This window comes from Rattus norvegicus, chromosome 14 (assembly GCF_021556685.1).
Source record: "Rattus norvegicus strain SHRSP/BbbUtx chromosome 14, alternate assembly SHRSP_T2T, whole genome shotgun sequence".
Taxonomy (NCBI): domain Eukaryota; kingdom Metazoa; phylum Chordata; class Mammalia; order Rodentia; family Muridae; genus Rattus; species Rattus norvegicus.
The window spans coordinates 40,800,198-40,823,035 of NC_141547.1; the positions used below are offsets into that span (position 1 = coordinate 40,800,198).

The 22,838-nt window shown below is 44.2% G+C and overlaps 1 protein-coding gene across 13 annotated transcripts in view; it reads left to right on the top strand.

The window, feature by feature from the left end:
- Window positions 1-22,838, top strand: part of Atp8a1 (ATPase phospholipid transporting 8A1) — a 242,556-nt gene that overhangs the window by 137,423 nt on the left and 82,295 nt on the right. For all 13 annotated transcript variants that reach the window (XM_087582508.1, NM_001426995.2, XM_087582503.1 and 10 more), the window contains 2 exon segments: window positions 11,099-11,237; window positions 16,875-16,939. In XM_087582508.1, coding sequence (XP_087438634.1) covers window positions 11,099-11,237; window positions 16,875-16,939 — 204 coding nt within the window.

Below are 22,838 nucleotides of genomic sequence, written 5' to 3' on the forward strand. Positions count from 1 at the left end.
GTCCTCTCTGTGGACAGTTATCGTTAGAGAAGATTGTGGATTTAGCGTCTATGGTGTTTGGGTGCCAGCGTTTGCATTCCTATCGTAGACTCTTAAGAATAATAAAAAAATTCTAATGCTGTGAGATGGTTCTAGAATAGATTCCAAGTTCTTTGTTACTGAGTATAAAATGAAAGGTGACATTTATTACTAGGAAAGGCCAAGTCCCTCAGCAGTTAGACAGTAGAGGGGACTAAGGTACGGAGGGGCTGGCGTCCTGACGGGTCCGCCCACGGTCTTGACCCACTTTGTGGTCTGCAGCACCTCCTCTTATCTTCGTCACCGTCTGAGAGAATTTACAGTTGCCTCATTTTGCAGACACAAACTCGACCTGTTTTGTTTTCCTTCGCCTCCTCCTTTTGGGGGATAGACACTATATTCAGAATCAACATTTCACCCTAGAAAGTCACTTCAGGTGTGCTCTCTGTTTTGAAAAAACAGACTATTTTTAAAACAGACTTAAGTTTTTGATCCATTTAATTATGTGCCCTTAGAAAGGATTATAAGTAACAATAATTAGAAGGTTTTGAGGTTCCAGTGGTGATTGTCTCTGTGAAGTTTCTCACCCGCTTACTGTAATCTCTTTAATTTTATTCTAACATTTCTACGACATGTAAATTACTTCTGCCTCATTCCCATAAGATGCTGCTATATTCCTTTGAAATTAGCAGAGCATAGGCCTCTGGCTTAACCTTCACACAACTAAATTATTGGTTGAAATTTGTGTTTTCATAGTAGCTACAGGAGTTTTTCTTTAATATTTATATTCATTTGTTTCAATGGGAAAAAATTCATTTTAACCCTGCTGGTAGATGCATATGCCTTCTCATGGTATCTACCTTTGCAAATGCAGGTCATGTACTCAAGAGTTGGAGAAAGCCGTGGAAAATGCAGCATATGCAGACCGAGCACAGATAGACACAGTATTTCCCTGGTGACAAAAGTTTTATTTTTGTTTCAAGTTTTAAGTTGGGAAATATGTTTTTCAAAGTGATCATATTTTTTCATCTGTCAACATTTTTTTTTCAAAATCAGATTATGAGGCAGAAGGTCCTTTATGAGCTTGAGAGTGAAATCAGAATGACACTTTGATCTCATTTGATACGATACTTCAGTATCATCTCGCCCGCTCTGCAGTCTGTGATTAACGTGATCATCTGCTAGCCTGACGCTTGCAGTGACGAGAGCGGTGACAGTGACCACCCTACCCATCACTCTGTCCTTGGTGTTTGACTTTATGGCCTGTGTTCATCACTCAGTAAATACTTGATGAATAGATGAATACACACACACACACACACACACACACACACACACACACACACACACAAAGGGATGAAGCCCTAGACACTGGGGCAAGATATTAAGGTGGGATATTAAAGTCATGATCTTTTTTCTCCCTTTATCTCCTTTATTTTTCCCCAAAATCTAGTTGATATTTTGAGGATGTTAATAGATTACATCCATGTGGTACAATGTAGACCAACCATGACATCCGTGTAACTGGGTCCAACAGCCTTGTGCCCCTTGCAGCATGTGGCAAGAAGTGGCTTAAGAGTTTAGTAAAGAAATACTGAACTTAATAGAAAACAGGACTTTTCTTGAACGCTGAGGGCTGCCAGGTTCACAGAGACTTGGGAATCACAGTGGAATGCCTCCTCAGATAAAGCTACCACATCTATTCTTAGTAGCTGCAAATGCCACACGAAAAGCTAGATGAACGTTTATGTGGTGTACTCGGGACTGTGCAGTTTAGAATTCCAGTAGTTTCCTATTTTACCATTTGCTTGAGGACATCTGCAGCTCGTCAGCTCATCTGCAAGACAAACCTGCCCCTTTCTGCACAGTGACTAAGCTTCAAGTCTTCTACTCTTCGCCTGATTGGTTTTTTTCCTCGGTGTCAGAAGTCAAACTCCAGGTTTCACTCATGCCTGTCAGGCAACAGCACCTCAACTCAACTCTTGGATGCCCTAAGTCTTTAGTTCAGGGATCTCTAAAGTAAATGTGCAAGATGGTCCGGTAGGATGGTCAGAAAGATGGTGGACCTTCTGATTGTTCATCTCATCTTTTTTGTATCAGTTTTAATATTATGAACAAGTTTGGTTTTTGGAGATGTGTCATCGTCTTAGTTAAGGTTTCATTGCTGTGAAGAAACACCATTACCAAGGCAACTCTTATAAAAGAAAACATTTAATTCTGGGCTGGCTTACAGTTTTAGGGGTTCAGTCCATCCATTATCATCGTAGCAGAAGCATGGCGCCATGCAGGCAGACATGGTGTGGGAGGCCCTGAAAGTTCTACATCTTGATCCAAAGACAGCCAGGAGACTGGATTCCACACTGGTAGGAACCTGAGCATAGAAGACCTCAAAGCTCTCCTGCACTTTCTCCAACAAGGCCACACCTCCTCCAATAAGGCCACACCTTCTAATACTGCCATTCCCTGTGGCCAAGCATTCAAACACAGGAATCTGTGGGAGCCATACCTATTCGACGATGTCCGTCATATAGGTTAAAAAATACTCGAGATTTTTTCCCTACTGTATACTACACAAAAAAGTTTAGTACGATCTAATTTCATCCCCCGAAGAGTACTATTAAATCAGTAATTTCGCTCTCTTCTTGTTGTTGTGAAAGTAGCTTCCTGGGTAGCTTAAGTTACTCACTACAGGATATACCTACGCTGTTAGCTGGCCGGACAGGGATTGAAAACAAAGTTCTGTCTTACTTTCAGTCTCATGTGGAGAGTCTGTGTGTTAGGCTGCCAGGTCGGTTTAAAAGAAAATAATATATAAAAATACTAAAGAAAATAATATATAAAAATACTGGAAAGGAAAAAAAGAAGCATAATAAAGTGTGCAGTTTTATAATCACTAGACCAGCATTCGGGATAAGAGTGGGCTCACTCGGGACCACTCCATTAATTAAGCGAGGCAGCCCATACCCTGTAGTATACGCCTTAAAAAAATGGACATACGATGTTCATGGTTTCCCTTCGAATTAGAGTACCTGCGATTTCCTGCTGTTTCTGATCACACGCTCCCTTTTGTGGTAGAAGTGCTCCCCTCTTACCAGCTCCCCTCGGTTGACTTTCCACCCTTGGCATGGCAGGCGGGCAGGCGTCTGACTCCGATAAGATAGAGTGTTGTTTTTGCCAGCCACACCCAAATCCCTTCTCAAAGCCTGATTCTTTTCAGCTGGGTGTGCGGAGCTCTGGTCTTACTTGCCAAGTCCTTGGCTTTATGAGTTCAAGTAATTTCTGCGGTTCAAAGGAAAATATCAAGTCAAAGCCTTTTTCTTGGCCGTAGAAGAGTGACCCAGTTGCATGGATGTCTCCAGAAGCATCCAGCCAGCATTCCTGTGAATTAATGTCCTTAGTTTAAACACCGTAACCCAGCTTGAACTAAAAGGGAAGAGGTAGGAGCTCTTTTGTAAATGAACCCACAACATGGCGCGCTAAAGGATGCCGAGGAGAAAAGGCCCAGAGGCCAGTGTCTGCACAGTGCAGACCACAGAAGAGCCTGGCTGGCTTGGAGAATTAGTTTGTGGTACGGATGTGAGCTCCAGGCACAGCCCGACCCCGGGATCACCAAAGTTTAAGACTGAAGAACTGTGGCCTCTTAACTGGGCACCAGCCTCTAGAGCAGCACCCACCAGACCATGCCGCTGTGTGGTGACAGGCAGGCGACCTCTGGCTATCATCCATGTTAGGTGGATCATGGAGACCAGCTCAGATCTGCATGGTATCTCGGCAAGCACTTTATCAGCGGGGCCATGTCCTCAGTCCCCAGACACTGCATTCCTACAATGTGAAACAATGTTTCTCTGATGAAAACTATTACATACAGTTAAGAAGCTTTTCCTGAAGTGCAGGATTGCAGGGAGGGGTAAAGGCCTGGGAACTGAAGACCGGAAGCCAGGCCAAGGAGAAAGGGAGAGATTAGACCAGGCCAGAGTATTCCATGGAGAAGGAGGCAGGTGCAGAGACGGAACAACTACCTCTGTTCTGCATTCACAGGCCTGCTCGTGCCAGCCCGGTGCCCGCACTCACCCTCTACCCTTCTTTGCCGGAGCACGGCTACCTCTGTCTGTTTACATACTGTCTTTAGCTGTTTTTATGTGGTAATGATAGGACTCAGTTCCTTCAGAGAATTGCGACTCTCTGAGCCTGAACTACTTATGTTTTTTTAGAGAAAAGCAGGTTGACCATCCGTCTCCAGACCAACAGTGAGGTCCTCAGACCAACACTATAGGGAACTGCACATTCCCAGGCCTCCAATGAGCTCTGGTCAAATGAGAAATTAGTTCATGTGCAGAGCCCCGTGGTGTGTCACTGGACCCCTGAGGATTCTAATGCCTGCTAAGGTGAGGTACCCTCACTGAGGGCAGAGCAAGGCAGAGTTTAATAGAAACGTTTCCAGTGATACCTTTCTCTTTTTCTTAGAGACGGGCTTTCACTCTCAAACTCACTACTTTAGCCCCACCTCATTTCCAACTCACTGTGGTCCTCCTGCCTCGGTGTCCTGAGTGCCGAGATTACAGACATGAGCCACCATGCCTGGCTTGCTTGATAACTTATGAATTTCATGATGGAAAGAGCTCACAATGGTATCTCCAATATCTTGCTGCGATCTCCCTCCTTCCTTGATATTTATGAATGGATGGATGGATGGATGGATGGATGGATGGATGGATGGATGGATGAGGATACCTGTGTAAAGCAGCTAATCTGTAACTATGAAACTGGGATCTGCATGTGGGAAGAAGGACTAGGGTAACCCTATCAGGATGGCTCAGAACTGGGACTGAAAAGCGCTCTTATGAGCAGAAGGCTCAGTGTGGGAGGCAAATGTTTAAAGACCTGACGCTTGCATCAGTTTCCTTCCCACCTGGGTCCTCTGGCATGGGCTGATGATCTGCTCCTGTCATAGCTCAGCTGTTCCTCTCTTTGACTCCAGAGAGTATCCAACCTCCTTGCATCTACAGCCTTTCTTCTGCTTAGGAAATACTAGGTGTCCCTTCACCCTCACCTTCCCAGACGCAGTCCTATTTTACACAGACATCAGGGTTGCTGTGTCTTGCTAGGTTGTGTGTGTGTTTACTCCAGGGGTAACATCCTGCGTATCGGCATTGCGTCTTTATCTTTAGAGACTGCTGCCACACAGACCTTGTTACCCTCAGAAGCGTGAATTCTGATTTCCTCCATTTACAGCCTAACAGTGTAAATACTGATGACCTGCTCGCTAATGTGAAAGTGTAGGTTACTCTGAAGGCTGTCGCTCAGCAGAGTATGTGCATTTGACAGGAAAACCACGGTTTCTATAGCCGTCTTAATACATGGTACTGACATATACTTGACGTTCTCAAATATTCTATATGAAAGTTTTTATGTTCACTGGGGTAGAAATTTTACATTTGTCTCCCCTTTTAAGAAGACTGGATACTTTAGAGACACCTAAAGAAAAAATAAGATTATTGAGGGCTTTGGTGGGTAAGTAAGTATTATTTCACAATTTTTCTTTGATAACTAAATGCATAATATGTCAAAGAGTCATCAACCTGAAACCTTTATAACATTTGGCGTGATGACATTTTGAAAGTAAAATTAGCATTTAGGATTTTTTTCATTCCATGAATACCATGGGAATTTCCTGATGTTTCAACACATTCTGAATATGTAAGTCCCACAGCAGCCATTAATGACCATCTGTGTAGGGTAATACATTATTTGGGGTGAAATTGATTACTGCCTGAACACTTTGGTGCAGTGATCGGGAAAAGCACGCAAAGTTCACATCTTTCCTTTTTTTCCTAATGACAGCTGTGTAGCTAAACGTATTAATTTCCAAAAGCAAAGCAGCCTGTCACTCAAGATCCTACTCTCACAGTAAATGACATCAGAGGAAAAGGACAGGAGGCGGCTGAGCTTCCGCTGGCGGAGGTGACTGCCATTCTCACTGGTGACTCGGGAAGCAAACAGCTCTGGGGTACAGCACTTCTCTGTTCAGACCCAGTTAGGACAGCTGCAGTTCTGCTGGATGCTCAGAACTGTTTGTCACACGCTTGTCACACGTGTAAAACCTCTTGTGAGGATAGCCACCTACACACGCCATGCTATCCTGCTCACGCCTCCGTGGGTACCTGACTGGCCCTATGTCTTTGGTTCTTTACATTATTTCTGCTTGGCTTGAAAATGTCTCCCTTTGCCAGGATAAAACCAGACTCTTTCCTTCTTTCAAATATGATTTCAACATGATCTCTCCAGTGAAGTCATTTCATTTTTATAGCTTTGTGTGTGGTAATGTGTACCTATATATTTTCTGAGCTCATTTTCCTCCCGAGAGTAAAGCTGGGAACTACACAAATATATGTGTTCATATAACTCACATGGCTGTTTGTATCGTGACTCACACTAATTATCTAGTTACCCCAGTGTTTCGTGAAACACATTACAAAAGATGGTCTTTTTTTAGTTTGGACACTTCCAGTGGTTTCTTTCTGAACAATCTCCATTGATGTTAAAAGGGCCTCCCTTAGAATCAAACCTCCCATAGAATATTTCAGATCTGAGCACAGCTGCATCTTTATTCTCGAGGGTTTATGAGCCAGAATGATGTAACGGCAAATACCCTAAAGTAGATACCAAGAGTTGATGGCGTCTCGGTGTGCGAGCTGGAAAACAGACAGCAAAGCCGCATCATGGACGGTAAGCCTGTCTGCCCCTTCTCCTTGAACTTGGTGATAATTATTCATCAGGCTCTGAGAGATACTAGATACTAGATACGAGAGATGATATAATACTATCTTCTTTAAAAAGGAGAGATGCCGGGGTTGGGGATTTAGCTCAGTGGTAGAGCGCTTGCCTAGCAAGCACAAGGCCCTGGGTTCCAACCCCAGCTCCGAAAAAAAGAAAAAGAAAAAGAAAAAAGGAAAGATGCCTTTCCATTTCTGTGTCATGCTAAATATTGTATATCAGGAGTGTCTGACAGCCGTCCAGGGGACTCAGAACAGGCTGAGAAAAACATGGTCTCAATGGTAGCAATATTTTGGAACATTTGGGGTTGGATTTTGTCTTGTTTGTCACTCAGGGATTCGCTCTCAGTGCACAGGGATGAAAAGATAAATAACCGACCCCATGTTTCAGCAAACCTCCCAGAGTCCCACATTCAAACGCCTGATCTTAACACAGGTTGAGTGTCCCATGCCTGACGCGCTCAGACCCAAAGTGTCTATGGGATTTGTTTGCTGTTTTGTTTTGTTTTGTTTCCCAGATTTGGGACTTACCTACATAGTAAGAATCTTTGGGAATGAGACCCAAATGCTAACACGGAATTCATTTTTTTTCATATATCCCTCACTCACACGACTGAAGGTGGTTATGTATTCTAATTATCCACATCTTATTGCACCTACAGTTTGACTGCCACCTGTCACCCGACATCACGTGTAAGTTTTCCCATTTGTGACATCACATTGGTACTCGAACACGTACAGATTTTGTACCATTTCAGAGTTTTCTATTGTAAGGGCTCAATCGGCGTGGTAAATGAAAACGTGTGTTAAAAAAAAAAAAAGTTAGCAGAATTCTGAGCACAGAGCTAAAAGAAGTAGTAACATTTGAATTTGGCTTCATTGTATGAGTCAGGTGTCACTAGACAAAGGTTGAGGGAAACGGTGGGGCTGTATGTGTAGACATACTGTACAAGTACCTTCCATCTACATAGACTTGGCCTTCTATCACTTGTGGACAAGGCTATTGGAGGGCTAATTTAGCACTCATTCCCACCCATCCTTCTGCATGGAGACTAGGAAAGCTAAATGCATAATTAGGGACAGCCGTGTAACAGAGCCTGTCCAACTGGCCTTGTTTGGAAATACGTTGGGGCTTGTGCTCTGCTTACCAAATGAGATACAGACATCCTTGGTATTGACTCCTTGCTCTTGACCTCAGAGTAGCCATTTTAGTTGTGCCCAGGACAACCACTCTGAAATATTAGATGGAGTTTAGTGTTGACTATGGAGATGTAGTTGAGTTCACTACCTACCTCAAACCTATGTACATGAGAAAAACCAAGCCTTCCCCTACATCACTGGGAAGGGTTTTCTATTGCAGCTGCATGCACCCCCAGCTGATGCAGGCATAAACTGCATACACATGTAGCATGTGCTCACTTCATGTCTTAGCGCTAAGCCTTGGTAATTCCTGAGACGTTTGTCTTGACTGTTGCATAATAATGAGACTTGTCTTGATTATTGCATTTGTTATGGTAATCTGTGTTCAGTAACCTTTGCTATGGGAATTGTTTTGAAACATCATAAACTTAATAAACGTGGCGTTCTTGTGGCTCCATCAGCCAGCCATTCCTCTATCTCCCTCCCTGCTTGCTCTCTGAGCCACAATATTAAAAGTAGATTCACTCTCCTGTCACTTTTAGGCAGAAGGCAGAGCTGAAGGCCCCTCATTTTAAACCCAAAGCTGGAGATTGTTAAGCTAAGCAAGGAAGGCACATCTAAAGCCAAGAAAGGCTAAAAGCTTCTCTTTTTTCACCCAATAGCCAAGTCCTGACTATCATTCTTAAAGGAAGTTCAAGTCCCGTTCCAATGAACACATGAGTGATACAAAAGCCAAACATTATCCCGACGCTGATGTGCAGAGCATCTTAGGGGTTTGTTAGGAGATCAAACCTGCTAAAACATTCCTATAAGCCAAAACCTAATTCAAAGCAAGCTCTTGGCATTGGTGGTTACAGCACCCCACCCCCACTCCCAAGCAAGCTTTTAACCTCTTCAGTTCTGTGAAAGCAATAGAAATAAAGGAGCTGAAGAGAAGAGTTCAAAGCCAGCAGGTTGCCTAGGGCTTTAACTGAGGAGTCTGTCTCAGTACATGGGGGTTGAGGTCAACCAACAAGCTCCAATGCAGAAGATGCAGAAGATATCCAGAAAGTCTAGCTGAAATATTTGATGATGAGATCTACGTTTGCAAACAGACTTTCAGTGAGGATCAAACAAGTTTCTAATTAGAAAAAGAAGCCACCCAGATTATTCATAGCTTAAAAAAAAAAATCAGTGCCTGACTTCAAAGGGACACATTGGGTCAGATACAGCTGGTGACTAAGGTAAACAGGTGCACACTTGCCATCCTGGAAGTCTTGGGGCCTTTAAGGGGTGCACTATAGAAAATGTACTCTTCCAGTAACCTATATGTGTAATGACAAAGCCTGTGTGACATTTCTGTGTATTATACGGTGTGCTGAACATTTGGTGTTTATTACTGACACATAACAGCTCGGGGGAAAAAATTATTTCAAAATCTTACCGCTCATTGACAATGCACCTGGTCACGCAATGGTTTTAACAGACTTATAAACACAAGAAGATTAATGTTCCCATGCCTGCCAGTACAACATTCACTGTGCAGCCCACGAATCAATGTGCAAACTCAACTTTTAAGTCTCACTACTTAAGAAAAACCTTCCATTAAGGCTATCAGTGCAGTGGATACTGATTCTCTGGTGGGTCTGGGGAAGTTGAAAAGCTTTTGGAGAGGATTCACCATCCTAGATGCCGTTGTGTTTCACAATATGTCGTAAAAATAACAATACATTAAGGGACCATGGAAAAGGGTAAGTCCAGCCCTCAGACTACTCTCGGGGGTTCAAGACTTCCAGAAAGGGATAGCTGCACATGGGGGAGGCACAGCAAAAGATCTGGAGGCTGTAAATGAATTTCTGTAGTCACAGGGAAAACTTTAGTAGTCAAGAAGAAACTATGCTTTCTTGCAGTGGGATCTATTACTGGGGAGGACACTGTGAAAATTGGTGGAATGGTAACACAGGATTTAGAATTTTCCAGAGACTTGGTTGGTAAGGCAGTGACGAGGTTTGAGATGAGTAAGTCCAACTTTGGAAAAGTTCTGCTGTGAATAAAAAGACCGCCCAACAGCACTGCAGACTTCAGAGAAAACATCTCATGGGAGGAGTAACCAACCAATGGCAGATTCCATTGTTTTATTTTAATTGGCAAGACTCTGCGAGGTGTCAGGAGCCATCAGCATCAAGGCAAGATGCTCACTGGCAAAAACATCCTGATTCCAAAAGGCTCGGGTGACCATTGGCATTTTTAAGCAATAAGTAATTTTTTTTCATTAAAATACTCGCATTGTGTTTTCGTACATGATGGTATCATAGACTATGTGGGCTAAAGGGTAGTATAAGCATCACACATATTCGCTGAGAAAACAGTGACTTTCGTGTGACTTTCTTCACTAGGCTCTTTGCTGTATTGTGGTGTCCCAGAACTAAACTGCAGCATCCCTACTCTGTTGACTGACATACAGTTTAGAAGAAAGGTGCCGCCCTATACACTGGAGCCCTAGGCTGGTCTCGCCTTCCAGCGCACAAATCTAGAACTGTGTGGAAAGCACTCAACCTGTATTTTCTTGGAGACTCATGCTATCACATGACTTATTCTCCCCCCCCCCCCAATCACTTTTAATTCTCTTGGGTATTTCCTGACACTACAGCAAAGTGAAATTTCATCCTTTATAAACGGGTCAAAATTGCTTCTCCCTGATTCGTTTCTAGGAGCCACCTACTCCTTTTTAGCTGACTTTTTAATGCCCCTGTGTGTGTGTGGGACACGGGGGGTGAGAGAGACAGAGAGAGAGACAGAGAGAGAAAGAGAGACAGAGACAGAGAAACAGAGACAGAGAAGACAGAGACAGAGAAAGAAACACAGAGAGCAAGACAGACAGACAGACAGACAGACAGACAGAGATAGAAACAAGACAGAGATTTGGGATTTGTTTTTATTTTATAAATTAGACCCTTACTTTGGAACAAGTTAAGGTAAAACTGCTTCAGGGAATCTTGTTCTCAGCCAAAACGACTGGATTAAAGTCAAGGATCCTTAAGAGAGAAAACCGCAGGAGGCTTGGGATTTACGCCCAGGTCCCTGAATTACCTTTGTCTCTGGTTTTTTAAAATAACATACTTCAGCTTTTGTTCTTACCCAGTAAAGGAGTTTTCTCCCCTCAAATTTTCAACACTTTTTTTTTCCAGAATCTTCAGCTACTTGGAGCTACGGCCATTGAGGACAAATTACAGGACCAAGTGCCTGAAACCATAGAAACTCTAATGAAGGCTGACATCAAAATATGGATCCTTACTGGGGACAAGCAAGAAACTGCCATTAATATTGGTAATTCACACCACTCAAATTTTGAATCCTGATAACCTTCCAACAGGACATGTTTTAATAAGATAAATTATAAGATTTTTTTAAAGCAAACAAACAAACCATGAAGCAGGGACAAGGGCTTTCATTCTAGCATGAGATAGTTAATCTGAGCAGATTGAACAGGAGGGACAGAGCTGTAGGAAAAACTGTGGGCTCTGAACCCCTCACAAGAAGCCCTATCCTCCAACCTGGATGGCATCACTGACCTCCCCTAGTGAACTTCTCAACCTTATACATAGTCTAACACCTAATGATTAGCATGTAATCTTTAACTTAATGCATTTAATTAATACATAATCTAATAACTAATACATAAAAATTATACCTTAATCTTAATGGACTGAACTGTAGAAAACGGTAACTTCTAAGAAAGCACCTTCCTATCCCAGACTGTCCCAGTGTGGTGTCCTAGCTAGGTTCCTGTCATCTTGACCCAAGGTAGAGTTATCCAGGCAGATGATCCTTGATTGAGAAAATGTGTCCATTGCCTCAGATTGCCTGTAGACAGGTCTATGGGGCATTTTCTTGATGAATGACTGATGTGGAAGGGTCTGGCCTCCTGGAGGTGCTGTCTGTCACTGGGGCCTATGGTCCTAAATGACCTAAGAAAGCAGACTAAGCAAGCCATGGGGAAGAAAGGCTGTGAGCGGTGTTCTTCTACAGCCGCCATTTCAGTTCCAGCCTCGAGTTCCTGCCCTGGCTTTGTTAGGTGATAGGCTGTGGTATAAAACTGGAAGAACTTTTCTCTCCAAGTTCCTTCTGGTTCTGGTGTCTATCACAGCACTGAGAACTTCAACAGATGGCAAGAGGGGTAAGACCAAGATGTCTGTAAGTCTGGGGACCAGTGGCGTCCCTGCACCTCTGCCACTCCGCTGAGCCACCCATCTGAGGAGGGAACTTACTCTCCACTTTTGCTTTCTCACCTCCAACCTGACACCTTGCTTGCCACACCTGTCCCCCAGTGTGAATTCTTCTGGAACACAAGAGCTGAGATCTCTGCTGTACTTGGGACCAGAGAGGATGTGAGAGGAGGCAACCTCTCCCCGTCCATAACAAGATATTTTAAGATCTGATATTTCAGGACTGTAAATGTGTAAGGTTATTAGGCTCACCGAGTTGTTTGCTAGTGGCCGCGATGCCCCCTTTAAAGTGGCAGTGGTTGTATCTATAAAACCACACATCACTCTGTCTGTCTGAACAGTCCATCCGTAAGCGGCAGGTCTGTGTAACGTTTCTGCAGTTACCTTTGAAAGTCTAGAAGCTGGGCCAGTGACATGCTAACATGCTAGCTCTTCTTACTGTGGCCCGAGGTGTTTCTAACATACATGATTCGGTTTGCTCTCACCCTACAGTCAGTTTCCATTTTTTGTAAAGTGTTTGCATTAGTCCTCTGAAGCTGCTATAGCAGAGACTAGGTGGCTTAAACAACAGAAGTTTACTTATCACATTCTTGGAAAGTAGAAATAGGACATTTGAGGGAATGCATGAGAGTTGAAGAGGCCCAATATCCAAATGCAGTCACACGGGGGGAGTCAGGGCCTCAGCATATAAATTTGAGGAAGGCAGAAATACAATGTGATTTGTGATGCGAGTCTGACAGAGAGGAAAGTATTTGCTGTTAAAACCTGGGATACTAGTAGTGTGGAAAAGGAAGAATCTGTCTCTCCCAGTTCTGTAACCATGAATGGCCCCTTCTCTATACTGATCATGCCATTACATACAAAACTCACGTGGCATGGAACCACACTTTACAAGATTGATGTTCAGTACTCTTAAGCTCAAGTACAATTAGAACTTTTATCAGTCAGATGAAACTATCCTCAGAACATAAAAACTAGACTATAACATAAATGTCTAAGTATATCGGTGCTAGGGGTTCTCTAGAGGAAGACAATTTACAGAATGAATATATAATTTAAATATTGCATATAATTTATATATGGTTATTATATTTATTGTGTATATATATTCATTCTACAAGTTCCATCCCTCTAGATGTACAGATATATAGATATAGGGGATGTATTTGAATGGCTTATCGGCTGTGCTCCAGCAAGTCCAACAATGGCTGTCTACCAATGGAAAGTCCAAGGATCCATAGTGAGTTGTTCAGTCCACAAGGCCTGATGTCTCAGCTGGTCTTTAGTGTATGCTGGAGTCCTGAAGAAATAGAATCTAATGCTAGGGAAGGTATGGGCTTGCTAGCGAAGGCGAGAACAGGCAGGCAGGAAGAGAACTAGCTTCCTATATAGGCTGCCAACAGATGGCCCGGATTAAAGGTAGATCTTCCCACCTCAAAAAGGTCCGTATTACAGTAGGCTTTGCATGTCAGTGATTTAATTAAGAAAAAAAATTCTTCACAGGGGTACCCAGCTACTTGGTTTTAGTTAATTCCAGATGTAGTGAAGTTGACAACCAAGGCTAACCATCACAAGGCCAGTATAATTAATAAAGATTTATTGATTGATTTTTATAATATTTTCGATTAGCATACAAGTAATGGGTTTTGTTATGGCTTTTTAACGTGCAAGTTTTCCTTTGTTCTCCACTGTTCCCCTGCCCTCTTGTGCCTCCTGCCCCCTCTGGCTGGTTCCCCTCCTTCCCCTAGACAGTATGCCTGTTCTGCTTTCTTATCACAAGGGTCTATTACTCTGTTTCCCTCTTTCCCAAGATTATTTTCCTCCCTTCTCATGATCCCCCCCCATCTGTCTCTCTCTCTCTCTCTCTCTCTCTCTCTCTCTCTCTCTCTCTCTCTCTTTCTCTCTCTCTCTCTCTCTCTCTCTCAGAAAATGGTAGAGAGGATTTTTCACCCAGCCAATGTCCATCACATCTGTAGTACTAGGCTCCAGTTAAGTGTAAGAAACAGTAGGGGACTTTAAAAAAGAAATCTATCATGTGAACTGAGGCCAGGGAAACAGACAGTGAAGCAGAACATTTTTAAAGAGTAATGATTACTATTTAAAAAAAAAAAGCCAAGGGTCTGGGGAGACAACTCGGTTAGTGCTTACCCCATAGAACCCATGTAAAACAGCCATCTGTGATAGTACATGCTTGTAATCCCAGTGACAAGCTGGCAGACAGAGTCACAGGCCAGCCAGCCTAGCCTTCAGGGTGAGCTCTAAACCAGTGAGAGACTCCATCTCAACAACAAAAGGTAGATACTTGAGAAATGGCACTCACGTTTGGCCTTCAGCCTCCATGTGCTTGTACATACATGTGTATACATACATAATACACACACACACACACACACACACACACACACACACACACACACACACCCCAAATGGGAGGAAAGAGAACATTGCACAGAGGGAAATCAGGAAGAGCTCGTGCAGAAGGTGGCATTTGGGAAGACCTAGAAGAGAAGGAAGAATTTGCTGTAGGTGACGGGGCCTCTGGACTGCTCTTAGTGTATAGGAAGGAAACAGGAAAAGACGTGAGTTTCCTGTGGACACAATCTCTGAGTGCTAGATTGGCCTTATCCTGGAAAGCAGCATAGCAAAGTGGCCAGTGGGGGTGATGCCACATTGATCTGGGGGCAGGGGGCAGGGGGTGAGCTATGATGGCTTTAACCAATGATAATAATGGTGAGAGGTGACTGGCTTCCCCGTTTTTTCCCTTTTATTGAAGAGAGTGTCTCTCACTTAATGTTTCCTCATTATGGTTTCTCTCTACTCCCAGTTTCTCCCTGTCTCCTCTCCTCTCCCATCTGATCCGCCCCTGCTCTGCCTCATTAGTAAACAAGCAGCCCTTCTAAGGAATAATAATAAAATATAAGATAAAACAAAAACTAATACATCAGAATAGATAAACAAAAGGAAAAGAGCCCCAAAAAGGTATAAGAAACAGATATAGACAGAAAGCCACTCATTCACACACTAAACTAGAAACCATAATTTTATATATAACACACACACACACACACACACACACACACACACACACACACACACACACACACACAGGATCTGTAGAGGAAAGAGAGAGGAAATGCATAAATATAATAAAATCATAATGTGAAAACATTCTAAGGCTCTGTCCTGACATTTTGAGACAAGGAGACTCCAAAGATACTATTGAACTGCTTTTCTGTTGACCATCGACCCTTGGGAGTGGCTCATTTCCCCACTGAGACTCCCTTAGAGAAAACTAGGCTTTCCTTTGCAAGTACTTACCAGTTGGAGCTAGCTTCCCGTTAGGAATGAGGACTTGTGTCCACTCCTTTTAGCTCTAGGTCCCACCTCACCCTCACGTGGTGCAGACCTCTACACACCTTGTGCACACTGCTTCAGTGTCCGTGAGTCCGTGCGTAAGTAAGTTGGTTCAGAGGGCCTTGGTTCTTCGGTGTCCTCGGTCTCCGGCTCTTACACTCCCGCTGCCTGCTCTTCCCCAGGGTTCCCTAGGCGCTGAGGGCAGGGGTTTTATGGAGACATCCCATGTAGGGCTGAGTGTGCTGAGATCTCTCATTTTCTGCATAGATTTCTGGCTGTGGGTCTCTGTATTTGGCTCCAGCTGCCACAGGAGGAGGCTTCTGTGAGGATGGCTGAGTAAGACCCTGAGATTACAGAGGCACTGAGCGGAAACGCCGCCATTGTAATCTTTGTTACTGTGAGATGAGTCTGCCAGGGTAGCCTGTGTCCCATCAGCTATATCAACTGTTCAAAGCCAGCATAAAATAGACAGACATGGATTTTAACACAGGAGTGGCTTTGAAGCAGAGGGAATACAGCAAAGTAAGAGAAAGAAGGCAAGAGGATGATGCCATGACCATCCAAGACAGGGAGATGGTGGGGGTGAGCGGCTCCAAGAGAGTCACCCACCATCCTGAACCCTGCTTGGCAAACGTCCAGTGGCCCATTACTCTCCAAGGATATTGTACATAAGCTTGGCAGCTTTCTGGACATGGAGATTGATGTGTTTATAAAAAAGATAAAGAGAGGGGGGAATATGTTTTATGGATGTGTGGTGAGGTATGGGGATGAGCCCATGCGGATGAATCCCTTCCCCCTGAGGGACCAACCACAGTATGGAATAGTATAGAGTTGAGTTTATGCGGGGTATGGGGAGGGGCGTTGACAGGGTAATAGAGGCAGAAGGGGGAGTGGGGGGGAGAGAGAGAGAGAGAGAGTGAGTGTGTGTGTGTCCGGTCATGAGGAAGGGGTGTGTGTGTGTGTGTGTGTGTGTGTGTGTCCGGTCATGAGGAAGGGAATTGGGGTAGTGAATGGAGAGAGAGTGGGAGCAAGCAGGTAAGAGAAAGAGAGAGAAGAGGGGGCAAGCAGCTCCTTTTATAGTGAGTCAGGCACACCTGGTTGTTGCCAGGTGACTGTGGGGCAGAACTGAGACAAAATGCTAACAGAGATGCTAAACACAATTGTTCCATATTGTTTATCCAGACAGCTTCAAATGATGGCCTTCCTGCCCGCCTGTCCTAATGCCCAGCAAGAACATTTCGTTTTAACCCTCCTATTAGTCAGGAAAACAAGTGAAACCCTTCCCTCTCCATAACACCCTCTTTAGGTGTTTGTTCGTGTCATTGCCTTACCCGATTCATTTCTTTCCAGAGACTAATCACATCTCCTGATTGTGTGCCCCCAGGACACTCCTGTAGACTTCTGAGGAGGAACATGGGAATGATCGTTATAAACGAAGGCTCTCTTGACGTAAGTGACTTTGTTCTTGCTTCCTGCTTACACAGAAATCCGTGCAAACACTTCACATGCATGAGGTTAGAAGATGCCTTTCTAGACTCTGTTGCCGTTGTCCTGCTTTGAGGATGTGTACAGCTTTGCACAGCATTAACGTAAACTGACAGTTGCCAAATGTCCTTAATGCTGTGTGACAGAGAAGCTGCTTCATGAAAACTTTGGGTCGGTGGGTTGCCAGCGGACCGCAACTCATTCATTCAGAATACTGCATTTTGTATATTGAGCCTTTTGTATCTGCTTTGGTGTCCAATGTTAATACGCATTTCTCTGGTTTTGAGAATTTTTTCGGAGTTATACTAAGCAACACAAAATCACCATGCTGGCTACAAAGGGATCTTGATGTTTTGTTTTTGTGATTCCCACCCCCCCCCTTTTAATGCCCTAACTACTAGGATGAAATATTTAACAGAATGCTATGTAGGACAAATGACCTGTAAATGCTCTAAAGTCAAGGTGGCTACTTGTAGCTTAAGGTGGAAGACAAAGCAGGCGAGGTGATGATTTTACCGCTGCTTAAAATAGTTATCATGACGCAAAAAGCGGAGCGGAGCAAACCTGATAATTAGGGGTTTGGGTGAAGCTGCAAAGCTACCCCGCCTGTGTTGGGAGATTCTGGAGAGGCTTGGGGGACAATGTCTACAAGTTGGATGTGTCACAGAAATCACTTGATTGCAGATGTTTTCATTAGTCACCCTTAAATCCTGATACCTTTCCCCTTCTTGTAAAATCTTTGAATATCCTATAATGTGTGTAGCTTTGTGGCACTATCACCGTGGTTCCGCATCACACACCCTTCCGCCGTCTCCCCGAATTCCTGTGTATCAGCTTTGAGTTGCCAAAACCAAGATATTCTCTTATGAACAGTGACCAAGTCAGTCCTGCCCCCTAACAGCTGACCCGTAAAAAGTGAAGTAAACGCCCACAAATAACAGCAGCACAAAACCGATACATAGGTTCAGAAGATGTCTGCCGTGGGGCTCCTGTCATGTATAAGGATGCATTTATAAAGAAGGTAATAGCTAATCTGGTAGAGGGGACTCACTGAGCGGGGAAGAATGTTTGAAGCAGAAAGTCCTAACAGGGAAGGTCGAGTCGTCCTTGGAGGATGGAAAGGAGAATATTGAACTTGAACATAAGGTTATAACTTGTTAAGGACTTTTGTCACACACCATGTACGTTTTTAGTTTCCTAGAACAATACAGATGGTAGAAAGTGGACCATCTGTGTTTGCATCTAAATCTACCTTACTGCTTGTGCCTTTATCCGGACAGCTAGTCTATATGTGACAGGTGTTTATCCGTGGAGATGTTATTCTGTTTTGTTGTTGTTGCTGTTGTTGTTTTTACATTTCTATATTTAATGTGTATGTACGAGTATACCAAGACGTGTATGTGGAAGCCAGAGGGCAAGGAGGCAACTTGCAGGAGTCAGTTCTATCCTTCCACCACATGGGAATCAAACTCAGGTCAGTAGGCTTGGCAGCAAGCACTGTTAACTCAGTGAGCCTTCTTACTTCTTACCAGTCCATATTCCTTCCTGTTTAAAAAAAAAAATACAGTTAAAGCACTCTGATTCTTACAGAGGACCCAGGCTCAGTTCCAGTACGCGCACATGGTAGTTTACAATCACCACAAATTCCAGTTCCAAAGGATCCGATGCCTTACATACATGGAAGCAAAACACATATGCATAAAATAAATAAATCTAAAAACAAATAAAAGAAGTCATACCACACTCTGGACACTGCTTTTTGTGTTTTGGGTTTTTTGTTTGTTTTTGTTTATCAGATAAGGAGTTTGTTTTAGCTCACAGTTCAAGGTTCAATCTACCATGGCAGAAATTTCAAGGCAGCTAGAGCTTGAACTAGCTGGTTCCGTATTATCTGCAGTCAGAAGCAGCACATGCATGCATACATTTGAAGGCTTTGCTGGCTTCCTCCAGCTTATACAGTCTAAGATCCCCTGTCTAAGGAATAATGACACCCATAGTGGACCTATCCTTCCCATCTCCTTAAGGTGACCAAGATAATGTCTGGGACCATCTCCCAGGTGGTCCTATATTTTGTTAAGTTGGCAACACTGCGATAGCGTCATACAGCTAGAAACAGGAAGCACCTCAGACTCAAACGATAAGTAATTCTATCATCTAGTCACTAATCATGAGTGAGGTGGTGTGCTTCGTGACCCACTGAAAAACCTGAAAAAAAAACTGAGCCCTCTCTCCTCAGTACCTCTGTACTCCAAAGACATCCAAATATGGTCTCATTCCGAGGAACGTCCACATCAGGTCAGCCGTGCGATAGTGCTCACTTTCCTTCACTCCTTTTCGCTCCTTTCTTTTTTTTGGTTCTTTTTTTCGGAGCTGGGGACCGAACCCAGGGCCTTGCGCTTCCTAGGTAAGCGCTCTACCACTGAGCTAAATCCCCAGCCCCCTTTTCGCTCCTTTCTATCAAGGAGAAGGAATGGTGGGAGGTAAAATATTATCCAGCAGCTGTTTTGGAGGAAAAGCTGACACCAGGCTCATCGTGTCAGAGGTTGGCAGTCCCAGAAAACCTTTACATTGTTCCTCATCCTGTTCAGGGCTCCGCTTGAGCCCTGGTGTGTATCTGCCCCTGGGGAGAAGGTGATGCTGTGGCTGACAGAGAAGCATGTGAGCGAAAACTGCCTAATCTCCTCAAAACTTATGAGGCAAAAAGAAATGGAATGCCACCCCATTGACGCTAGCCCCTTAAACGCTACCAGAGAGAGGAGAAAGAGGGCAAAAAAGCAATCTAAACTCCTGTGGCTGCCAAATCACTCTTCTTTCAGGATCTAAGTCGCTTCCTCAAAGAAGTCGGTCATTGTTTGATGTAGAATTTCTCCATGGCTATAAAACAGAATCTGCAGAGCTGGTGACAGGCTTAGAAAAAAAATCAATCAATCACTACGTCATTCACTTTGCTGAGCACTGACTTTAGGCCGTTTCATTGGTGATCTGACAGAATAGAAGAGGGAGGTTGGCCTTTTGGTGCAATATCTTGAGTTCAAACTAGCTACTTGTCTGGAGATGTTTATTTCTTTCCTTTTTTTTAAATTCACTTCACTTACTTCCCCCTCCTAGTCATCCCCTCCCACAATCCTTCCCCCCTTCTCCTCTGAGCAGGTGGGGGCTCCCCTGAGTACTCCTCCACCCTGGCACATCAAGTCTCTGCAGGGCTAGGTGTGTCCTCTCCCACTGAGGCCAGACAAGGCAGCCCAGCTAGAGGAGCATGTCCCACACACAGGCAACACCTTTGGGATCACTCCCACGCCAGTTGTTTGGGACCCATGTGAAGAAGAAGCTATACGTCTGCTACATATGTGTGGGAGGCCCAGGCCAGACTATATATGTTCTTTAGTTGGTGGTTCAGACTCTGAGAGACCCAGGGGTGCAGGTTAGCGGGATTCCCATCCACTTCGGGGGCCCTGCAATCCTTCCTCCTATTCTTCCATAGCAGTCCCATAGGAGTTCCAGCCACTGTTTGACTGTGGGTCTCTGCATCCATCTGAGTCAGCTGCTGGCTGAAGCCTCTCAGAGGTCAGCCCTGCTAGACTCCTGTCTGCAAGCATAATAGAGTATCATTAATAGTGTCAGGGGTTGGTGCTTGCCCATGATGGGTTTAGAGTTGGGCTGGTTATTGGTTGGCCATTGCCTCAGTCTCCGCTCCATTCCCTGTCCCTACATTTCTTGTAGACAGAATAAATTTTGGGTTGAAAGTTTTCTGGGTGAGTTGGTGTCTCTACAGTTCCACTGTGGTTCCTGTAGGGGTGGCCTCCTCAGGTTGCACATCCCCAGTGTTGTGAGTCACCCCCATTCATTCTTGGGCTGCCTCCCTTATCCCAGGCTGCTTTTCACCTTTTAAGGCATTGCTCTTTGCACTTGCTATACCTTAGCCAGTGTTGTGTCTGTGTGATGGACATCACGAATCTACTTCATCTTTGCTAACTGTGGCATGGTACTTGCAAGGCACCTAGAAGGAAATGACAGAAATAGAACTGGAATGGTGATCTGAGTCCCACCGTGGCAAACTGGAGAACATGCCCACACAGGAGGTAGTCCTCAACTTCATGCAATGGAGGTATATGTCACAGCAATGACATATAGGCATGTTTGGAAGGAGGCATGGATCGCATGTAAAAATGTACAGGAGGAAGGAAGCAGGGCCCCAGGGGCAAGGATGTGGTGTAAGGACAACTGGGAGGCTTGACCCCATGATCCTTGGAAAAGGAGCCACCAGGAGTGTCCCCAAACAGGGCTGGGGTGGGGCTTTTTCTTCTGTAGCTTGTGCCAGCATGCCTGCTTTTATTTTATTATTCTCTGTCATGCCCATGTACTTCCTAGATAATCATTGATTCAAGTGTTTTAGATAGCCAGTGCTGTAAATGACAACTTGAAAGGGAACTATCAAAAATAGCCATTATACAGCATCCTAGTTTGCTCTCTGTTGTGGTGATTAACACCATGACCAAATGTACCTCGGGAGGAAAGGGTTTATTTGGCGGATAGGTTACAGCCCATCACATCAGCAAGGGAAGCCAGGCAGGAACTGAACCAAAGCCCACAAGGCACACTGCTCACTAGCACACTCCTGGCTTGTTCAGCTGCCTTTCTTATATCGCTGAGCCCCACGTGTTCAGGAACGGCACCGCCCACAATGGGCTGGCGATGAAGGAAATGCCCCCACAGACACAGCCAGGAGCTAGTCTAATGGAGGCAGTTCTTCAGCCAATAGTCCCTCTTCCCAGGTGTGTCTAGGTATGTCACGTGGACAAATGCAACCAGCACACATGCTAGTCATATATTGTTGAGATGGTGGTGTTTATTTTTATTTTTAGACTTCTAAGGTGGAAATTCAAATTCAAGTACTTTTTGAGGAAACACCTCAAAAGTACTTTCTCTTCCTATTTTTCCAAGAAATAAGAGAGCGGAGACTCCCAAGAACACAGGATTTCACTGAAAGCTCTGGCTTATCCTTCCCAGTGCCCAGCAAATTACCTAACACGTAGTAAATACCAGATAAATACTGGAGCAGTTTAAGTCACCACATAATTTTAAGTTAAGGGTTTCCCTTTTTAAAAAAAAAAGGAAAAAGTGCATCAGTTTCCAATTTAAGTTAATTCATCATATCTAAAGTCTCCTTATGAATTCAAGTAGTTCATGGTAGGAGGCAGACACTGTGGCTCATGGAATTAGCACTCATTTGCCTGCAATCCTGACTGCTAGTATTCCAAACAATGACTGAGGAAGCTTTTTCTCCCTGGGAGCCAAATGGTGAATGTACCAGTCTGGCTGTCTGGGGTCAGACCTCCTGGGATGAACTTATTTGTTTCTCAGCAGGAGATGAAGCATCTCTCTGCACTGCGCCTTCTGATCCCTCATAAAAACCCAATGGCTCAGAGTTCAGGCGAATCCTGAGAGCTGCTAGAATGCCTGTGGGTAAATTATTATCTATATTCCCCATTGCAGAGAGGAAGAAAGGCAGCCAGTCTGTCTTCAGACTGTACTGATTGACAGCCAGAAGGCTGGGGGTGATCATTCCAGGAGCACAGAGAACAATTAACAAATAATAAACCTAGAAATGTACTGTCTCAGGAATGAAGTTATGAATGTGTGGCTTGTCAAGTGCTCAGGAATTGTCCTCTGAAACAGCACAGTGGGACCTTAAACATTGAAATCGGCTTCTCAGAGCCGTAGTCTAGCTGCCAATATATATGAGACTATTACCTTGGGCAGAGCCTTGGTATGGTGATGCGTGGGACATGCAAAGTATGTGTAAAGCAGAGTATGGGACATACAAAGAGGTGTCATAAAATGTGGTGGAAAGGGTGCGAGTCCA